General features: G+C 38.5%; 1 protein-coding gene across 1 annotated transcript in view; it reads left to right on the plus strand.

Annotated features, from left to right (window-relative positions):
- Window positions 1-22,879, plus strand: part of LOC127416918 (talin-2-like) — an 87,299-nt gene that overhangs the window by 27,529 nt on the left and 36,891 nt on the right. The window contains exons 2-10 of the mRNA XM_051656557.1: window positions 551-598; window positions 4,460-4,628; window positions 12,420-12,517; window positions 19,201-19,330; window positions 19,420-19,572; window positions 20,160-20,302; window positions 20,688-20,815; window positions 21,111-21,174; window positions 21,269-21,373. Of these exons, the coding sequence (XP_051512517.1) occupies window positions 4,493-4,628; window positions 12,420-12,517; window positions 19,201-19,330; window positions 19,420-19,572; window positions 20,160-20,302; window positions 20,688-20,815; window positions 21,111-21,174; window positions 21,269-21,373 (957 nt within the window). The 5' untranslated portion in view covers window positions 551-598; window positions 4,460-4,492. The remainder of the gene's footprint in view (window positions 1-550; window positions 599-4,459; window positions 4,629-12,419; window positions 12,518-19,200; window positions 19,331-19,419; window positions 19,573-20,159; window positions 20,303-20,687; window positions 20,816-21,110; window positions 21,175-21,268; window positions 21,374-22,879) is intronic.

The following is a 22,879-nucleotide window of genomic DNA, read 5'->3' on the forward strand; positions in this document are numbered from 1 at the left end:
TCAACTTTAATTTCACTTAATAAGCTCATTTAGTAATTTCTTAATTACAGAAGTTTAGAGACTTCTGGTCTTATGTCAGCTCCACAATCAAGAGGTCATTTATAGATTATAGGTTAATTACTGGGTCTTTAATTAATTTCCCACAAGGGTAGAATACAAACACATACACTCTATCACTGGTAGGATTTCCATTTCAAATTAACTGCTTTTTAACTTTGTTTCAAACCTGCCCATTTGTTGTTTTCAACAACATGTCACAGCTAATGGGAATAACATTTGGGCTGAATAGGTTTGTTACTGCTGAATTTTTGTTAAGTGCTGCACTTTTCCATTGGCAGGCGTGATGGAATAGGAAATTTAAAGCTGTTATATGGGTTTATGTAGGTTATCCTTTGGATTTCAAATCCAAAAGAAAGGGATGTCCATGACTGTTGAATCATTTGAAATGTCTTTTGATTAGAAGAAAAATATTTTTTTTACAAATTGTTGATCTAGATATGGTTAATTTATTCAGCTAACTCATTCCTTTTTCTTTCTTACTGTCTCCAAGCTGTGAAGATCTGCAGTGCTTCAGAGTTACGTACACATCAAATTTACGGTAAGATCAAATCTTCTGTACTTCTGTAAAAAGTTCTACAGTCTATATAATTGTGCTGCTTCTGTCTGAATCATCATGGCTCTATAAACTTGTTGGATTTTGTAACATCTTAAGTTTTTTTTATATACAGTTGACTATTTAAAAAGCACAGGTTAACTTCTGTGGAAAGGACAGTTTGGCAACAATCATATTTCAGTAACCCACAGTTACCATATAACACTGGTGACAGACATGACTCAGTGCTGGTAATTTGCTTTCGATGAGGGTATGACTCTATAGTGGAATTTAGCTGTTGAGTCTCACTGATACGAAGCAGTAAAAATGGACAAGGATGTGTAAATGGCTGGGTTCATGTATTCTTTTCTGTTAGAACCTGAGTCAGTCCCCTAACCTGAATGTAGTGTATCATCCTGTTGGAGGTCTATAAATGGAAGAGCATTCTCTGGATTGTTTGAGGATCTGTGTGTTTGGAAACATTGATTACAGATGTCTGCGCTCTGCATATGCAGAAAAGAGTGGTTCTGATTATATGCTGATTAAGTTGTGCCTGATCAGACAGGAAGTTCTGTCTTGTTTCAGTGTCACTCAGCAACATGGAGGTTTTTGGGCAGGTCACAGTAATTGGTATGTTATTGAATTGAGGCCCTGTATCTAAAGGTGAAGTGTATAATGTATGCACCACTGCATTGCCTGGCCACTGTTTTCACATATTTTTTTTTTCTATAGTAATTTCACGAAATTCTTCATTAAAGAGTTATTTTCCAAAGAGTTAAAAACTAACCAGCTCAGAGGTGAAGCACAGCATTACAAACTTTGATATATAGCAAAAAAGTTTGAAAATCGGACAAAAAGATCAAGATACAACACTACTTGTACTTCAATCCCTGAAGCATTGCAAAAGACGTAATCAAATTAAAAATGATGGAAAAATCTAAAAATGCTGATTTAAAGTCGTTGATTATAAGAATACAAACAAAATAGTTTATTGCAAAACATTCACATATATATAAAATTAGGACTGTCGATTTAACACATTAATCTGAGCGATTTAATTATACAATTTACATTACAAAAGATAATGTGTAAAAAAAAAAAAATTATCATGTCCCCAGACCGTAATAAGGATTATTCCTTCCGGAGCCATTAAAATTTGAAGAACCATCTGTTTTCAGCAGGGGGCAGTAGGCGAAACTAACTATATAGGTGAGGTGCAGCTGTACAGACAACTAAACCACACTCAGGCTTGCTTGATTCCAGCGACAGCACAATATGACGATACGTTCTTACGTTCAAACAGCTGAACGGAGTGCGATTTCAAATGCAGGTTTCAAACTATGTTTAACTTGACACAGCGACCTAAAAACGCTGTGTTTATGAAGAAATGCAACCAAAGTGAAATGCTTCAAAAGTGTCCATCCGATGCATTTAGGGAGACCGACTTGATTTGCATCATTCACAGTAGGTCATTTGAGTAGGCGGTCGCTGCAGAGCTCTTTTGCTGCGATTCCCTGATTGGTGGATCTTTTTCTTCAGCAACATGGGTAGTGTCATGGGAATTTTGGGAGAAAATGAATGGTAGTTTTACTTCCGAAACCAAACAATTGAATGATGGAGAAGTTGACATGTCGGACTGCTAAAACAAGCAAACATGTACCACATTTGAAATGAAATGTACCACACGTAAAAGCACCACAGAGTCACAGTGTTTGTGAAATCAACCTATAAATTGTTGTTTCTGCATATCACAAAAATTACACATTTTATCACCTTTAGTAAAGGTGGCATGCAAGTGAAATTTTATTGTAAAAAGGAAAGTTCCTTAAACTTTTTCAGCTGTCAAAAATATGTATGTATGTATGTTTAAATATGTGAAAACGTCACAATGTGTATTGCTACTATTGCATTTCCAGCAATGCTGTTCTCGGTCTATATATGTCTCTCTATGACAGCTCAGAGAAACTCTACAGCTTGTCCCTGGTGTACTGGGTCAGATCACTATGCCAGTGTTCAGTGTGCCAACTGTGTGCAAGGGCATCCATCCTCCATCCTCACAGTCACACATACAGACTAAAGATTAGCTCTGTGATATCCTGTTAAGCACTGATAGATTGTCTGGCTAATAACTCTGGTTCTTTATTGGTCATGGATTTCATGTGGCAGGAGGTGGACTTTTATTAGGGCTGTTAAAATTCTCTTTCTGTTCCAGCCAGAAATGTGTAGACCTTCAAAGTGACATTTGATCCTCTGTCTACAATTATGTTGCTTGTCTGTGTGTTTGCATTTCTGTGTGTATGTGTTACACTAGACTTTGTTTCATTAAGTGTAGTTTGGATGGAGTTGAAAGAGCAAAGGCAGCTGACTGAAAGTTCAGGTGTTAACAGTACAAATGTTTTGGTGTGTGTGTGTGTGTTTGTGTGTTTGTGTGTGTGTAAAGGAGCGGCTGATGGACAGAACACAGATGCACTGCTAACAACACACATGATAAGACTGGGTGTCAAACAGGAAAATTAGTTGTAGGAACAGATTATATGTGAAATAGAGGGACAAAATTGTTGTGTTGAAGCACAAAACATAAGAATGTGATTAGGTAGGGGGGTAGTTCACCAAACATTATTCTCCCACCGTTTACTCACCCTCATGCCATCTCAAACTCGTACAAAAGTTTCTTTCTTCTGCGGAACACAAAAGAAGAGATTTTGAAGAATGTGTGGTATTTTTGTCCATATAATGTGAGTTAGTGGGGTCCAAACTTTCAAGCTCCACAAAGGACGTAAAGGCAGAATAAAAGCAATCTATATGACTGGAGTGGTTTGATTCTTGTCCTCTGAAGTCATACAGTGTACAGGGTGAGAAACAGACGAAAATGTAAGCCCTTATTTACTATAAATAAATATATACCAGTCTGATTGGAAGACAGTGCAGGCTTACAGACAGTTTACGTGATTGCCAGGTACTATATCCCAGTATCATTATACATCAGTAAGACATTGCATTGTCTAGTATTTATAAACAACCTTTTGGCGATTGTGGTACAAAAAAATGAACCCTCGACTCTTTAATTTGCGTATGCATTTTCAAAATAGCCTAACTGAGCTTAAAAGCTGCGAACCTGGCAACACTGTGTTTGTGGTTCGTGTGCAGCACTCTGTGCATCCGTCAAGTGCGTAGAAGTGTGTGAATGAGCTTCTCTCATGAACGTGCCAAAGAGACTGCGTATGTCAAGATTTATTGTGAATAAGGAGATTTTGGTGAGAAACAGACCATTTTGCCACACTGACTTGCATTGTAAGGACAAAAACACATCATACATTCTTTAAAATGTCATTTTGTTCTGAAAAAGTAAGTCATACAGGTTTGATATGGCATAAGGGTGAGAAAATTATTATAATTAAAATGAGAATTGTTATTTTTGGTGAACTATCCCTTTTAAGTTTGTGTCCTGCTTTTAATGATTGGTCATATACCTTTAGTATAAGCCTGAGCTGTACTGTATATTTGCACATTACAAATTGTATGTAAATACAAACTAAAACAAGTTACATTTAAATCGTATTTAATTAAATCTGTAATATTATTTATTAACTTTAATATTATACACTGGTTTACCTTACTGAAACAACTTCTCTGATGTAGTACATGTTAAAAGGATTTTTTTTTTATTTTTTACACACAACATTTTTCATGAAATTTAAGTCTTTGCATTATTCAAGGGGAAATATGTTTGGCATCATATCTCGAGATGTCTTTGAATGCTTTTATTATTTGCCACACATTTGGTTACAACTGACCACCATCCCTTAAACACATTCCCTCCCTTTCCACCTCTTCTGTTATTCATCCCTCTTATCCATCTCTCTACAGGTGCAGAGTGTTTGTAATACATAAGCTGGCAGGATGGTGGCGCTGTCTCTGAAGATCTGTGTGAGACAGTGTAATGTGGTGAAGACAATGCAGTTTGAGCCATCAACGGCTGTGTACGACGCATGCCGGGTCATCAGAGAGAGGGTTCCAGAAGCCCAGATAGGACAAGGTTGGAAAGACTTTCTTTCAGTGTTGTATTAATATCAACAAAATACGTTTTGGCCTGTAATATTTACAGTGCTTTGGAAAGCCATGCTATATTGATATTCATTTTTGCTCTAAACCACTAACCCTAAAGCCCAAAGTATGCTTCGATTTTGAGGCGAACGCTCAGTGTCTGCGTACAGTCGAACGTAAGCCTGTCAAAGTATACTCCTACGACTGCTTTAAGATGCCGGACTATTTATCTTCAGGAGTTTAGACCCATAAAGATGTCTTTATAGTACTTTAAACTGGAGTTATACAAATGCAGGGATCTCCTGACCTCCTCACACTCTTGAAGTGGATATCCACTGTTGATGTTTTTATCTTCGTCTACTGTTATTCACCAGCGGTTACATATTCTTCTAGTGCTTCTTCGTGACTACAACGGCTCAAATCAGTCTTGCCACCTTCTGGACCCACTAACCCTGTCCTCTGTTATCTTTCCCTGTCTGGTAAAAAAGATAGTAATTGTGAAGAGAGAGCCTGGAGAAAAGTTTCAATGTTTACTGGTACATTGTAAAAAATTTATTTTATACAGCCATTTGTATCCGTGTCCGTGTCTTCCGTCTGTGGTTCATGCCTTCCAAATAGGGCTGTAACTAATGATTATTTTGATAATCGATTAATCTGACGATTATTAGAACGATTATTTGACTATTCGGCGATTATTGCAACAATTAATCATTAGCTCTTAACTGATTATTCAGCTTGTGCCCCAGCTTAAAAGGTTGTATTAAACATGCTTACTAACAATAAAGAGGACAAAATCATCTTTTAAAAATACCTCTAAATGATATTCACTGAATTAAAGGGAAAAAAATACTTTTTATTAAGTTTAATTCAGTAAAGAAATTCACTGGAAAAACAATCCTATAGTTTTCAAGTGCTTTTGTCTTGTTTTCCATTTAAAATGGTCTAAAAATCCTTAAAACAAGATACATTTACTTGAGAAGCAACATATAAGATATTTAGACTTGCTTTAAGAGAATGTATCTTAAATATAAGTGTATTTTGTATATGTGTATTTTTTCACTTGGTTATACTTCTGCGAGTGCAGTAAAGACAAAATATACTTATATTCAAGATCTATTCTCTAAAAGCAAGTGTAAATGTGTTATATGCTACTTCTCAGGTGAATGCATCTTTTTTATTTATTTATTTATTTATTTTTAGATATTTTAAAATATTTGTATTTTTTAATATTATATTCAACATTCTCAGATAACATTTTTTTCTTCTGCAGTATAGCTGCTAAAGAAAATGTACATTGTTTTAACAGAGTTTTAGATATTTATATTGGAAAACAAGCTAAAACAAAAACAAATCAAAAACGTATTTTGTTGAAGTGTATAATGGGGCAAAGACTACCCTCTCTCACTTTTTTGTTCACTTCAGTCCATCTTTAACTCTCAAAAAACAAACTCTCTCTTATTAATAAAGCTGTGTAAATGAGGTCGGCCCTAAGCGCCCTCCAGGCGCATGCACATTCTGCGCATTCAAAGACGCTGCGTGCGTTCAGTGCTCGAGCACTCTGCTGATTATGAGATTTGCGTCACACGTCCTGTCTGACCGAAGTATGCTTTGGACTTAAGAATTAAACTTCTGTAATTCGTTTAAAGCTACACTAATGAACTTTTGGCCCACTAGTGGTTGAAGTATAGAACTGCGAGTTACTTGCGGAAGAACACTTTTTTGGTTATTATGTCAGTCGGGCTTTGGCTCTGCTCTTCTGCGTAAATGAATCTGATGGTTTGAGGAGTACTGGTGTATCCATGGTTACAGGTGATCAACTTGTCAGAGCGTATGTAACTAACAACAACAAAACTCGCACCTTCCCCTCAATAAATAAATAAATAAAAAGACATATATCCGAAAACATGTCTTATGAGCAGGTAAGTAGCATATTTTCCGCTGTTGTTTTGACTTATTGAAAACAGTTGTTTCAAAATAAATAACGTTACAAAAGTTAGGAAACGATGACATTAGACAACGATTGCTAGTCATATTAGATAAAGTCAAACGGTGGAAATTATAACTTGGCTAGCAGGCAAATAGACTAAGGTAGTAACTGGTTTAGAGATTGCTGTTGTTTGTTACCAGCATAAAGTAATGTTTTTCTATTGTCCTTCCTCGAAAATTAAATCAAGCACTGCAGTATCCATAATAAAATGCCCCATTAGAGTGGCTAACTCTATCTATCGAACTACCATTCTAAGAGAGCTTCCTGGCTAACTATCGGTCCAAAAAAATATCTTACCTGTCGAGCAAGAAAAAGCCATCTCTGGTTCAATTGTAAATTCTTTCAGATCTCGGAGTTGTCGCCACCTTTGAAAAATCAAGCCGATGTTGATTTGTGTTTTATTATTGGCTCTGCCGCTTCCCTTTTTTTGCATACTGTCCTTGGTTTGAGGTTTCTTTATTTTTAAAACGGGCGATTCCCTAGAGGGTTGCCTTTTTGAATGGCCCATAGTTAATATTGCTCATTTGTTGTGGCAACAAGCTTTCAGCTTTGAACTAATACCACACCTATCACCGCACATATACACGTGCCTGTAGTAGCTCCGGACATCCTTTTCTTTATTTACGGACATGATGTAATCATGCACGAATGACTGATGGAAGAATGCAATTTCCCGCCAAATCCGTCCCGACAGCTCTAAAATATAAATCATTATTATAGGCTTACCATAGTGAATCGGGGTAAAGCCCGGTGCACACTGTTCGATTTTGGAAAGTCCTTTAAGATAGTTGTTTGTCAGACTGTATGATATGAACGCATTGATATCGCTATGGCACACTGTGCGACATTATGTCATACTGCATGATACACATCATAGCCGACTGTGGTCCCAATCGTCCCGATCAGTGAACGTGACTCACATTACAAGAGTGTTGCGGAATAGAAGCGAAACGGCGAAATTTGCCCACCACGGAGGGGCATTTTTTTTTTCTCTCTGAAAATCAGAATATTAGCATTTCCATTGCTCTAACACCACTGATAATAACCGTGAGTGTGGGAGGTAGCCTACTGTAATAATGAGCTACCACATGCAAATATTCATTGTGGAAATAAAAAGACTTGTGGCCCGAAAAATTACAAACTTCTCCGTTCACACTGGAGAAAACAAAAAAGGTGGGTTATAGTACGTCTTTCACCTTTTTTAGATTAGGAACCAGTAGGCCATGCAAAATTTCGAAAATTCATATAGGCTGATAATATATCACGCTTGCAAATTCCCTATGGATGATGCACAAACACGACATAGATTTCTGCAATTGTATCCAACTGTATTTGCTGATTTGGATTAAAAGGTCCCATAAATACTTACCAGTATAAATTGTTCAATCTTTCTATTTTATTTTATTTTTAAATAAAATTGGAGTGGTGTGAATCTTAACTAAAGTAGTTTCAAGATTGAACATTGAACGTGCTTGAGTAGAGTGATAACTGGGCACAAATGATACTGTGGTGGTGCAAACGCAGAGCAGGTTTCTTTCCAAGTGAATTAGGGTGCCAGAGAGGAGCGGAATATCTCATCTGGCCGTCGTAATAGCAGTCACACTATACGGCTGCGACGCTAAATTTCTGACACTGCCAGAACTTTGTCGGAGGCTGAAGATCATCGCAAAGGCTATTAATTGGCCGTCTGTGAACATGTCATACTGAATGTTGTAAGATTGCTGATTTTGCCCTGCGATGATAGAAATCCTTTAGGATTCCCAAAATTTGTCTCAGACGGCAGAATCGTGGCCAAAATCGCACAGTGTACATACACAGTTTGGTAGATGGATTGTTGGTGTACTTTCTCATTAATAAAATTGTTCATTTCTAGCAAAAAAAAACTTACATAGTGTAGCTTTAAACTGAATCACTTGTTACAGAGTCCATTCAGCCTCTTTTGTAGATATGATAGGAGGGCTGTCAACTTGGCTTAGAACCTAAATTCAAATTTTTGCCTTGAATATGACCAAAATTCTAATTTCATTTGAACTTTAAAATCAGCAGATTTTTAAATGACGTTGTTTCCTTTGTCCACATGAAGGCGCAATGAATAGATATTAATCATACAGCACAGTGTTATATTAATGCAAAAAAACATTCCTGGCTGTTAATAAGGAGCATTCCATTTTAAACTAATGTGCGTAGAATAACAAATAAATATATACGTTTTCGCCAGAACATATGTATAAAGTAAAACGAGGGTGAAAAAAATTTCATGTTAACATGGTGTTGCACTTGCACTGGTGCCACAATATACTACCCCAAACTGAAGCTTTATAATAATGGGTACCAGTGTTTTTCATTCATTACTGTCGTATGTACAGTAGTAATATTCGTAGATAGCAGGGCTATTCGCTGAACTCTGTGGTGAAGCGGCTCATACTATAAGCCCAGGGGCCATTCAAACAGACAGAGCACAATAAAATGGAACCGAAAACGAGGATCTCGAAACACACATTTCCTTTCCTGACAAAGCATTTTAAAAACCCATTGCTTAATCTGAGTCATATCAATAAGAGAGCAAGATGCAATGGCCAAAGACCTCCACCTAAAGCCCCATTTTACACCACAAGTGACACAGATTGACAAAGCGACACAATAAGAGCACAGCGACTTTCGGTGTTGTGCCGAAATCTGACTGCCCGCCATATTCTGACTCCCTGCTACCTGAGTGGCCCTTATCCCTAAAGCCCACCCCTACACCCACCCCTAATCTCATTGGTCCCTACCCCTAAAGCCTGTCCGTGCACCTACCCCTAAACACAAGGGTAAAAGGGAGTCAAAATTCTACACTACCACAGGCGGCACATGCTAAAGTGACTGTTGGCGATAAGATGTGGCCGTGGTGAGTGACACAACAATGTTGAGAAAAGTTTAACTTTATGCAAATGACAAGTGACATTCGGGAGCGACTACCAGTGGGAGAGAAGACAGCAGAGTACATGGTATCTACATTGTCTATTGTGAGATACTAGTGTCGAGTGCAGGCAAGACAGAGAAGTTAACATGTTGTGAGGGATTTCGCTGTTCTGTATCATTTGTCTGTAACCACATTGATGGATATAATAAAACTATGTGTAGAAAACTGTCAGAAACTGGAGGTATTCAGAGTGAGTTTGATCAATAATTTAACAGATCGTTCATCACGTTAATAATATGATGCAACAAGCACTGCTGCAGGTTATATAAAACACTCTCCCTTGCAAAATGTTCATTTTTACAGGCTAGAGAACTGATTCCTTATCAAATTAGAATAATATCTTGGTTTTACCAGCAGTATCATCTGTAATTAGCATTTCAAAAGCTACTATGGCTAGATGTGAAGTCCACCAATAACGTTAGAGTGACAGCAGTAGGAACGCCCATAGTACAGAGGGTAGCGACACCAAGTGACAATGTCGTTCACGACATGAACGGGGCTTTAAGCCCATTCACACCGCAAGCGACACAGAACAAAAAAGCATCAGGATGCCATTCATTTTCATTGAGAGCACAGCGACATCTGGAGACACGAGCGACAGTGACTTTTGGTGGCAAGATGTGGGTGTGGCGAGCGATACAATAAAGTTGAGAAAAGTTTAACTTTATGGAAATGATGAGTGGCAGTCGGTAGCGACTGCCAATGGGAGTGTAGACAGCGGAGCTCACGTCATCCGTCTCCTGTGAGAGACTGGTGTCGAGTGCAGGCAAGACAGAGATTTTATAATGTTGTGAGGGATTTCACTGCTATTTATCTATTTTAAACTTATTTGTCTGCAACCACATGCATGGATATAATAAAACAATGTTGTGTGGAATACCGTATCAGAAACTGGCGGCATTCAGAGTGAGTTTGAGTAATATTTTAACCCTTACAAAAATCGAGATTTGATGGCAGATTTGCCGCAAACTTGCCGCATATTCGCCACTGTTGGTTTTCACATGCAAATGAGCTCTGCGGCAAACTTGTGGCAAATTGTCCATCATTACCAAAGGTTTGCTACAAGTTCACCACTACCAGTGAAGAGCTGCAAACTTCTGGAAAACATTTGCGGCGAATCAAAAGCTAATTTGAATGTGAAAATTTTGCTGAAAATTTGTGGCACGTTTACGGCTAGTTTGACAATGTCATTCATGGTGCGAACAGGGCTTACACTGAACGCTTTTACAACCAACCAGTTTACCATTTTATTTTTTTATGTAAACATGCGCAAGATGAACATATTTGATTGTTTCATGAGTTTCCTTGTTTATTCAGCGTCTCGTTCAGGTGTGCTGTATTTTTAGATGCCGTGTCATGTTAAAAAGAACTTCTTCAACCTGCTTTTTGTTAAACTCTCTTTGTTGCGATACATCTAGCCTTTTTTAGTACAAGAATCCAACACACATCCAAAATTCGAATGCATGGTTTTAGCATTAAAAAAAAAATGTCTTTTTTTTTGTTGCTTACATTCAACGAGTATTAGAATTTCAAATTTTAATTTCACAGCACTAAATGACAGCTTATTAGAGCTGCACAATTTATTTCAATAAATAATTTAGATTATAATTACCACCATATAGGCACAGTCCTAATTTATTGATGTTAAAAATAGCAATTAAGTAATTCAGAAACCATTCTAAGCTTGTTTTTGATGTGTAACAACCATATAGTATATGGGATTCCGATGTTTACACTGCAAAACGGTGTCACGTTATTTGTTAATTATCATACACAGCCAACAGAAAACAATATGTATGCTAAGAATCAAAGCAGCTCTGATAAGAGGTCGACTGATAATGGATTTTGCTGTTACTGATAACTAAGGTGGATTAAGGTGATTATTCAGCTAATAGATTTTAAAATCGATTTATATAATGTTGAAAAACAATTCTTATTCTTTTTTACTATGATGGGCACAGGCACAGAGGCTACGTAGTCCAAAATGAAAAAAATCCCAGATGCGGTTTATTGTTCAACCAAAATCCCAATAATGTCCAGAAAAAATTAAGATATGGTGCATAACATGGGACTTTTAACCATAAACGAGCCTTAAACACACAAGGGACTCTAATTTTGAAGTGATGGAGATGTGGCCCTCCTACAATGCTTTATATCATATATTAACCAAATGAAGCTTTTTATAGCCTAAATATTGATGAGGCACATTTCCATATAGTCACACTTTTCTTTGCATGCCCTTGATTCAATTTAGAACACTTGATTATCTAATCAAGATAACAAAATTGCATTGAAGGGAGGATAAAAATATAGATCGTACCACCTCGTTCTAATTGTGGAGTCCTTCAGCGCCGCCACAGAGGAGCATGGAGGAATCAGAAAAAAGTATCGGCATAGTTTTTTGCCTAAAACCGATGGCTGCAAAAAGCAACTATTGGCACTGGATAATCGGTGAAACTGATGTTTCATCTACCTCTAGATCTGATATGACATTTAATTTGTGCAGAACCAAAAATAAACTTCACATTTACTATATAGTGTGCTGTTCAAAATTGTTCATAATGTTGACAGATTATACATCTTTATAATATGTCAGCATTATTAACTCTTTTTTGAATAGACTATATAGTATATGTGAACTAATTTAAGCAAAGTGACATCATTTCTGGGGGGGGGCATGCACATCAACAGGTTAAGGCATAAAACTTAAGCTTACCTAAATTTTTTTCCTACCCTGCAAGCACTGGTATTTCTTTCAAGATGTGCAAATCTAGTTTGATATTAAGTTGAATGTGCCAATTACAAGCTCTTAAACTGTGCGTGTTGTTTCTCAGCTTCAGAGTATGGGCTGTTTCTGTCAGACGAGGACCCCAGGAAAGGGATCTGGCTGGAAGGGGGCCGGACACTGGATTATTACATGCTGAGAAATGGGGTAAAGTCTTTGACCTTCTTTGTCTACGCTCCAGCTGATTTTACAAGCTCTTGTCAAATGTTCTGTGTCTTTACACTCTTGTCTTGTTTTGTGATGCGACGTTGCACACTTTTTGTGCTTAAAGATGAGAAGAGCTTAATCCAAACCCTGCTCTTGGTTATTTTTGTAGTTTGTACTTTTGCGTGTGTGTGTGTGCGTGTAGGAGAGGGAAAAAGACTCCCCTTAGTGTCTATGCTTACTGAGAGGAACTACAGCGATGTGATTGAAGACATGCATTTGTCACTGCACCGTTTGTTTGTATTCGTTTACACAATGTGCTTATGCAAAGGAGTGTTGTGTATAGCTAAATGCTTGTTCCCAGAAATAAATATATGTTTGGGTGTGGGTGAGTGGTGTAAATGGCATAGTGTTAAATGAAGCTTTCATCAGTAATGATTCATTTTTTGTTGATCAAAAGTATTTTTCTTCTCTTTCATACACACACTCAGATGCTTAGCTCTCACAACCTTGTCTTGGTTGTCTAGTTTCGTATTTTGCATGCAAAGAACACTTCTCTCTATCCCTTCCTCTGATGCATTCTTCTGTCTCACTCAAACACACTCGCATTCATTATGGTGCTTGCAAGGCATCGCTTTATCCCTCAAACATTCTGGTCAGGGATTTTTTCCAGCGCTCTAACCCTTGCTATTAAACTTCTGCAGTTAATGTCAGGCTCCATTTAAATGTTTACATTTAGTAGATAATTTCAGCCATAAGTATTCTATCTACATTTGCTTTTTGTAAACTTCATAAGGAATGTAAAATGTAAAGTTTGAAAATGTACTAAGGGTGGGTGATATACCAATTGCAGTGTTGCCAGATAAAGAAGAAATGGCCAGATCTCTCAAGAGAAACAAGGCACCTGTTGTGGAAAAACAAGCTTAAAATTAGGGACTTGTCTCTCCCAAAATAAGCAATAGAAATGTTTCCCATGTGTGGGCATTTTCAGGCTTGAAATCATAACAAGCATATAAACAGTTGCCTATATATAGTATTGTCTTTTCATTCAATGCTTTCTTACAATGAAATATCTACCCAAAAATATTTCAAATATTCACTTCGCCACATGTGGATTGATGATTTCTCTGAAGGATTTCCACACGCTGTGTATCACCTGGGGGTCAGACATGCACAAGCCTCACTTGCTAATCTCAAGTGTTGCCCGCACTGCTCTTGATTATGTTGCGCGTTTTGGAGGGGAGGGTGTGGGATCCAGGATCCGTGTTTTTCTCCAACATCCGCGGAGAAAGCCTTGGGAACAGCGTAGCTAGTGGGGACCAAATGGATGAAGTCTCTCCTGACCTTCCTTCCTTCTTTGAATCAGCCCCTTTGGCGGGGGCAAGAGAGAAGGAAAAGGAGGATTTTGATGATAATCGTCTTTTGGAGAACAATTGGGAGGAGGATGCCAGTTTCCCTGTTTATCCTCCTTTCTGACCAGACAGCGCATTGGATGAGTCCCCTTCTCCTGTCCAGGGAGAGTTGGATCTGGGTGAGCTGCAATAGATCTTTTTGCACCTCACGAAAATGCTCATTGCCCTCTGTTCTCTCTGGTGAGAGACAGTGCTCCTACGGCTGTGGATGCTCTAGCGAAACCTTTTTGGCCAAACGTGCTACTTTAAGCATTTCCCCCACTGAGTCTAATCATTCCAACTCTAAGAAGGATTTGAGAATATGGTCATTCAGTCATACTGAACTTCCCCTCCTCTTGCTGGGGAAACTGTGGCTGGTGGAGATTATACAACTCCTCTGCCGACAGCCCTGGTCCCTCCCGCTACGTAGGGACTTGCTGTCACAAGCACACGGTAAAATATTTCACCCCGGACCGAGTAGCTTTCTGGGCCTGGTCCATGAGAGGCTAAATTTAAGTGTCACGGGTTTACCCCCGATGGTGATTGAGACGATTCAGAGCGTGAGGGCTGCCTCAACATGTTCCGCATACGATCAAAAATAGGTGTTTGACCAATGGTGTGCACACAGATACATTGTGCCATTTTTATGTTCAGTGGCAGATAGACTTGCCACGGTATCATAATTTTCACACTGGTGCGGTATTCACGTTCAAACCGACTATTACCGCTGGTTGGATACTAAGTGGTACTATTGGGTAATTTTCATTAAGCAATAGCTTACACAATAACGCAAGGCAGCTTGATTTCAGATTTTTAACTTTATATTTATTTTAACTAAAATTTCAAATGAAACTGAAAAACTGAAGTGCAAATAAAATTGTATGTTGTTCAACTTTTTGAAAGATGGCTTCTCAACAGTTCTGAAGGGCAACATCTCTTTAGCAACGAACCAACTTCATCTGTGCATTCTCTCCATCATGGGCTACCAGTTGGGTATTTTGTTGTCCAGGCAAATACATCACTTATTGTGGGTTGTTGCAGGTTTAATGTTGGTGTTTTATTACCTTTCATCCCGGGACCCAGTTTAGCTGCTTCGGAAGAGTAATGACTTTGTGTGAATAAATTTGTTTTTTTCCCTCCTTGGGCTGGGTAGTATGCAAGAAATATGTTCACAATATTTTATAAAAAAAAAAAAAAAAAAAACAAATATATATATATATATATATATATACACTATATTGCCAAAAGTATTCGCTCACCCATCCAAATAATTGAATTCAGGTGTTCCAATCACTTCCATGGCCACAGGTGTATAAAATGAAGCACCTAGGCATGCAGACTGCTTCTACAAACATTTGTGAAAGAATGGGCCGCTCTCAGGAGCTCAGTGAATTCCAGCGTGGTACTGTGATAGGATGCCACCTGTGCAACAAGTCCAGTCGTGAAATCTCCTCGCTACTAAATATTCCACAGTCAACTGTCAGTGGTATTATAACAAAGTGGAAGCGATTGGGAATGACAGCAACTCAGCCATGAAGTGGTAGGCCACGTAAAATGACAGAGCGGGGTCAGCGGATGCTGAGGCGCATAATGCGCAGAGGTCGCCAACTTTCTGCAGAGTCAATCGCTACAGACCTCCAAAGTTCATGTGGCCTTCAGATTAGCTCAAGAACAGTGCATAGAGAGCTTCATGGAATGGGTTTCCATATCCGAGCAGCTGCATCCAAGCCATACATCACCAAGTGCAATGCAAAGCGTCGGATGCAGTGGTGTAAAGCACGTCGCCACTGGACTCTAGAGCAGTGGAGACGCATTCTCTGGAGTGACGAATCACGCTTCTCCATCTGGCAATCTGATGGACGAGTCTGGGTTTGGCGGTTGCCAGGAGAACGGTACTTGTCTGACTGCATTGTGCCAACTGTGAAGTTTGGTGGAGGGGGGATTATGGTGTGGGGTTGTTTTTCAGGAGCTGAGCTTGGCCCCTTAGTTCCAGTGAAAGGAACTCTGAATACTTCAGCATACCAAGAGATTTTGGACAATTCCATGCTCCCAACTTTGTGGGAACAGTTTGGGGATGGCCCCTTCCTGTTCCAACATGACTGCGCACCAGTGCACAAAGCAAGGTCCATAAAGACATGGATGAGCGAGTTTGGTGTGGAAGAACTTGAGTGGCCTGCACAGAGTCCTGACCTCAACCCGATAGAGCATCTTTGGGATGAATTAGAGCGAAGACTGCGAGCCAGGCCTTCTCGTCCAACATCAGTGTCTGACCTCACAAATGTGCTTCTGGAAGAATGGTCAAAAATTCCCATAAACACACTCCTAAACCTTGTGGAAAGCCTTCCCAGAAGAGTTGAAGCTGTTATAGCTGCAAAGGGTGGGCCGACGTCATATTAAACCCTATGGATTAAGAATGGGATGTCACTTAAATTCATGTGCGTCTAAAGGCAGATGAGCGAATACTTTTGGCAATATAGTGTGTGTGTGTGTATATATATATATATATATATATATATATATATATATATATATATATATATATATATATATATATATATATATATCAATCACAATTTCCAATTACATTGTCAACCCCCCAGCTGAGGGATCAGTGAATATTCTTGCTTTAGTGATTTTGCATTGAAAATTAAATTCATTGGTTTAAGTTTTTCATTTTTTAAATAAAGACATTTCTAAATTCAATTTGCACTTCAAACTAAATGAAAAACCAACTAAAATAATGAAGTTGTAAAAAACAAACATATATAACCACCTGTCTATGATAACGGTGGAAAATTACTAAAATATATATTAAGATCTAAAAATAATTCTAATGTAAACATAATTATAATGATGATAATAATTACTGAAATATAAATCATGGTTTGAGGTGAACGTGGTTTTGTATTATTTTATGATTTAATCACAGATGTATAGGCTATATATAAAGTGACCCCACAGAGTTGCTTTCACAATGAACTGCTCTGTGGAAATAAAGCGAACTGAACTCAAAGCACCTCCTGAGCTGAGATAGTCTGAGGTCATTTGCAGCATTCACATAGACGATACTATTCTTGCAAAACATTTTCAGAAGACTGAAACAAAGAAATAGTGAGAACCTTTTACATATGTGTGTTCCACGAGACTGCACGCCTCCGAACAAACAGCGTGTCAGACATGTGCATAGACGGCTTTTCTGTCATCTGTTCTTAAAAATATAATAAAGTGTGTTTCTTCAAGCGTATGTCTGTGTGTCTAACAGCATTTCTTGTGTCATTCTGAATCCGAGACGTCTTAGTTACCCACCATACACATTATATTCGCTAACTGCAATTAAACGTCTTCTGTCAGTGCACGTACTTTGCTGCCTGTGTAATTTGATACATTGGTAAAGAACATCTGGCTTTCAGTGCATTATTTAGGTTCATTTATCATGGGTCACAAACTCTTCATTAGCCAGCTATTCTTTATTTAAGGCTATTCTATTCGTTAGGCTATTGTATTGATATTGTAAGTTCCATTCACAATGTTTCCACCAGTATAAAATTTCACACCGGTGTTGTCCCTTGTACCAAGTAAAACCGGTAACACCGTACACCGTGGCAACCCTAGTGGCAGACATTTAGTGTTTTCTTCAGGAGCTTTTGGATAAAGGCTGAGCTTTTTCTGCCATATCGGCCTCTCGTGTGGGAATTGACTCGTATAATGGGTCAGCACCCGCTTGTTTGCATGTTTATGAGGGGCGCTCTGCATTTAAACAGAGTGTCAAAACCGTTAGTTCCGTCATGGGATCTGTCCGTGAACCTGAACGCACTTTCTCAGCCTCCTTTTGAGCCAGTTGAAAGTATAGAATTGAATTTCGCTAACAGCAGCTTTATTATTGGCTCTGATGAACGCAAAGCGAGTTGGTGAACTTCATGCTTTGTCCATCCATCACTCTTGTATGTAATTTGCTGTGAATTTGTCGAGAGTGACTCTTAAGACAAATCCAGCCTTTGTGCCTAAAGTGAGCGACTCTTCACTTAGACGTAAGCTGGTGGACTTGCTGACCTTTCACCCGCCTCTTCTTTTTTTCCTCATCTGAGGTAGAGCAGCTTAACTGTCTGTGTCCAGTTCGTACTCTACACTTGTATGTGGAATAAAGTAAATGAAGGCATTAAGGAGGAGTAATTAGCTTTTAGTTTCGTGGGCTGATTGTCGTAAAGGCAGACCCATGACAGCGCTTATCTCATTGGGTAGTGGAGGCTATTATATTGCGTTATAATAGCCAGGAGTTGCGACCTCCGGGGGGCTTGAAAGCTCATTCTACCAGAGGCATGGATAACTCATGGGCACTTTTTAGGGGCGTTTCAGTCCAGTTCATTTGTGTGGCTGTGAGTCGGGCATCACCTCACACTTTTGATTGGCTCATTCAGTCCTTAGTGTGGGTTGTCAATCTGCTGATATTTAAAAATAAAATAAAATAACACAGTGAAAACACAAGTGTGTTCTTGTTCTTGTCTATTCTTTGGGAATTTGATTGGGTTTTGTACATTGGACACTACAAGTGAGTTGACTGGTCTGGTTCGGACAGCATATCTGCAATACAGGAGTTTGCCATATCCCACAGTGAGATAAGCGAACTTTAGGTTACTCATGTAACCCCGGTTCTCAGATAATTGGAGTGAGGTGGATCTGGGCGAGCTTCCGTATCTCACCACACTTGACTCCTTGCAGTTGCATGGAGAAGAGATATGCAGAGAATGAAGAAGGGATCTTTGGCAGTGAATGAATGAATGAACGTTACATTTATATAGCGTTTTTCTGACACTACACTCAAAGCGCTTTACACAGTGAACAGGGGACTCTCCTCAACCACCACCAGTGTGCAGCATCCACCTGGATGATGCGACGGCAGCCATAGTGCACCAGTACACTTACCACACACCAGCTATTGGCGGAGAGAGTAGAGTTATAAAGCCAATTAATAGATGGGGATTATTAGGAGGCCATGACTGATAAGGTCCAATGGCGGGGAATTTGGCCAGGACATAGAGGTTACACCCCTACTCTTTTCGAGAAGTGTCCTGGGATTTTTAATGACCTCAGAGAGTCAGGACTTTGGTTTAACATCTCATCCGAAGGATGGACACAGTGTCCTATATGAGGGAGTTGGGACTACCTTTCACTGCTGTGATTGGTCTGTCAACTGATAGCCGTGGTGTCATTTGGTGCTTCCAGAATCGGATACGCTAAGACTCTTGTTATCAGAGAACCGGGGTTACATGCGTAACCTAAAGTTTCTTTCTCTCATAGGACATACTGGAGTATAAGAAAAAACAGAGACCTCAGAAGATAAAAATGCTGGATGGAGCAGTGAAGACTATCATGGTGGATGATTCCAAAACTGTGGGAGAACTGCTTGTCACTATCTGCAGTAGAATAGGTCAGTGACACTCTTGTATACAAGCTCTGTACACACAATCACAGGCCAATAACAAGCCCATAACTGTGTCCCCTCATTTCCCCTTCCAGGAATCACAAACTATGAAGAGTACTCTCTCATTCAGGAGGTGGTGGAGGAGAAGAAGGATGAAGGGATGGGCACACTGAAGAAAGACAGAACTCTGTTGAGAGAAGAGAGGAAGATGGAGAAGCTCAAAGCAAAACTACACACAGATGATGACTGTAGGCAACAAATCAGAAACATATGCAGATAGACAAGCTGAACCGTGCTTTTTTAGTTTCAGTTTTAAGTGTGATTGTTTTGCATACAATATTTACAATTACAATACACACAATTTGAAAAACAAAAGCTGAAAATAAAAAAAATAGTAATGAAACCAGCGGTTACAAATAATACAATTATACACTATAAATAAATAAAATACATGAAAATAGACTAGAATAAATCTAGAATTAAAGACTTTCAGCAAGATATTAATAGGCATTAAACGGATGGTTCACCCTAGAAGGAGAATTCTGTCATCTTTACACACCCCCGTGTTGTTCCAAACCTATATTTCTTTCTTCTATGGAACACAAAAAGAGATGTTAGACAGAATGTTAGCCTCCAGTAAACATTCATTTTCATTGTATGGAAAAAAAGATGCAAAAAAAAGTGAGTAGTAGACTCCTACGACAGACTCCTGTAGAAGCCATTTTTGTTTGTGTCTGCGCATACTCTGTAGTGCTAAAGGGACCAACATAAGTCAAAAATAAAGTTCTGACATTCATGTTCATATAATTCTCTGTATTTTATCACTCTTTCATAGTGAATTGGTTGGATCATGGGCGAACGTTCAGAGAACAGGGAGTTGAGGAGAGCGAAACTCTGCTGTTGAGACGAAAGTTCTTCTACTCCGATCAAAACGTGGACTCGCGAGACCCCGTGCAGCTCAATCTGCTCTACGTGCAGGTCAGACTCCTGTCAGTGTTATTTTGTAATGATGGTGATGTAATAGCCACAATCAGCACCTAACAGCCTTAGGCTTGATTCCACTGTACTCGCTACTGCAGTGATGTTGACCTAGATGGTGTGCGTGTGTTTCCGTGGTTCTCTACATGCCTGTTCAATGTACTGTAATCTATATGCATTAAAGGGCTGTAAATCTGTTATTGACACAAGCCCCTAAAAGCCACTGTGAGTACTTCAGTACATGCTACTTACACGCAACATATTGATCCGTAAAGTAGTGCAGCCCGAATTACCTTTCGATAAGCTCTTCTTCTGTCAGGGTTTTGGCTGCTTATCTGGATCATTTTTGCTGTGAGATGTCTAAAAAAATTTGTGTTTTCCCCAGGCACGTGATGACATCTTGAATGGTTCTCATCCGGTGTCGTTTGACAAGGCCTGTGAATTTGGTGGCATTCAAGCGCAGATCCAGTTTGGGCCTCATATAGAACATAAACACAAGTCTGGATTTCTGGAGTAAGACGCCACCTTAGTACATTCTTGATTATAGTACATGATTAAATGTGCTTAGTCTTTAGTGCTGCATTATTTAAAAGCCACTACCAAATCAGTGATCGCACGCAAATGATGTGTAAAAATCTGATGTTGTAATGGCCATATGGTCTATTTAGTTCATATGAGCTTAACAAATCCAAATGAAAATGTTATTAAGTGCTTAGATATGCATAAAACATTTAAACAGATTGTATAACTGTGGTGCTCATTTGCAGATCATTAAATGTTTCACACTTTGAATTTGCATTTCGTTCAGTTTGAAAGAGTTTTTGCCAAAAGAGTACATCAAACAGAGAGGTGCAGAGAAGAAAGTCTTTCAGGTAAGTCCCATTTATTCTGCTCTCTGGATATAAACAAAAATTATCGTTTTACACAGCCTGTTTATCATGTACCTCGCACATATGAATCTGACAGGAGCATAAAGCTTGTGGTGAAATGACAGAGATCGAAGCCAAAGTGAAGTACGTAAAGCTTGCAAGATCCCTCAGAACATATGGAGTGTCTTTCTTCTTAGTGAAGGTAAAGTGTGTATGTGTTTGGATTTACTTTACATAATTCAGGCTTTGTGTTCTTACCTTGAAAAATCACGTCATTTTCTAAATCAGTTCATGATGATGTAAAGGTGTTTTTGAGATCAGCAGTCTTGAGTCGCAAAAATCAGTAAAACATCAAGGATAGATTTCTTTCCTCCATTCCAGAATTTTCCTTTGTATATGTGTTGCTAATCAGTGTTATGTGAGCTTTCATCATCCGAGAGGAATTTCACATCCAGAGGTTCTCCATCTCTTCCATCCACCCCCCTCATCTTTTCCTGGCCAGTGGTGGTCTGCATGACTCGGAGTGATTGTAATTTGGCTCTGCTTGAGTTTTAAAGTTAAGATGGAGCAGATGTGTGCAAGTTCCCGAAACACTTGAGAGATCGCATATTACTGATTTTTATTTTTGTTATGGCTTTTATTTACCTCATATTCATGGTCTCTTTATAATCTCTGTTCATTAAACTTAAATTGTTTCCAAGTGTTTCTGGATTTTCTTTGGTAAATGCATTTTTGCAGAGAGTTGAAGGAAGATCAGCACTGAAACTCAGACAGGAGAGCAAAGCTCATCTCATCCCTGTGCTGACAGCTCAGAGAGAGAGAGAGTGTGTGAAAATGGAGAAAGATAAGCCTAATAGAATCTGGTAGGATAGACAGTGTTGTGGAAAAGGTGTGAAAAAGTCTTGAAGATAAATGTGTCAAACTGGCCAGTCTGCGAATCACACTAGGGCTGCAACGATAAAATATTTATTATTCGATTAATGATGATTTTTTTTCCAAATCTTGCCCAATGTTTTCCTTCAAACAATGTGATGTCTATATAATGTATGCCATGCATGGCATGCTAAAACTGTGCTAAAATGGTTTAAAATACAGTTTGTAAATGTTACAATCAGAGACTAAAAAACGGTTCAAGGAACAAGAATAAAAACGAAAACAAACTAAATTTTTGGCTGAACGTAACCAGAAACAGGAGCAAAATCCCTTTCAGTTGTTCAGCTGTAATTTTTCAGTCAGAATCAGAATGAGCTTTATTGCCAAGTATGTTTACACATACAAGGAATTTGTCTTGGTGACTGAAGCTTCCAGTACACAATAATACAACAACAAGACCGAGATAATAATAATAAAAAAATAGAATTAAAAATATAAAGTGAATAGATAATATAAGTATATATAGAAATATACAAAAAGACAATATATATATATATATATATATATATATATATATATATATATATATATATATATATATATATATTATATATTTAAGCAATATCACACGAGCAAGAGTGCGATATGGCCCTAAATCAGCACTGCTGTGAATAGGCCGCAGGCAAGAGTTAGTAATCACAGCAGTAGGTAATCACAGCAGTGCTGATTTAAGGCTCTTGTTCGTGTGATATTGCCTATATACAACAGTTCAATGAACAAGTGCATTTTTAAAAAATTGGAAAAACTGTACGGTCATAAAAATCGTGTGGGATCA

The sequence above is a fragment of the Myxocyprinus asiaticus genome, chromosome 1 (assembly GCF_019703515.2).
Source record: "Myxocyprinus asiaticus isolate MX2 ecotype Aquarium Trade chromosome 1, UBuf_Myxa_2, whole genome shotgun sequence".
Classification (NCBI taxonomy): domain Eukaryota; kingdom Metazoa; phylum Chordata; class Actinopteri; order Cypriniformes; family Catostomidae; genus Myxocyprinus; species Myxocyprinus asiaticus.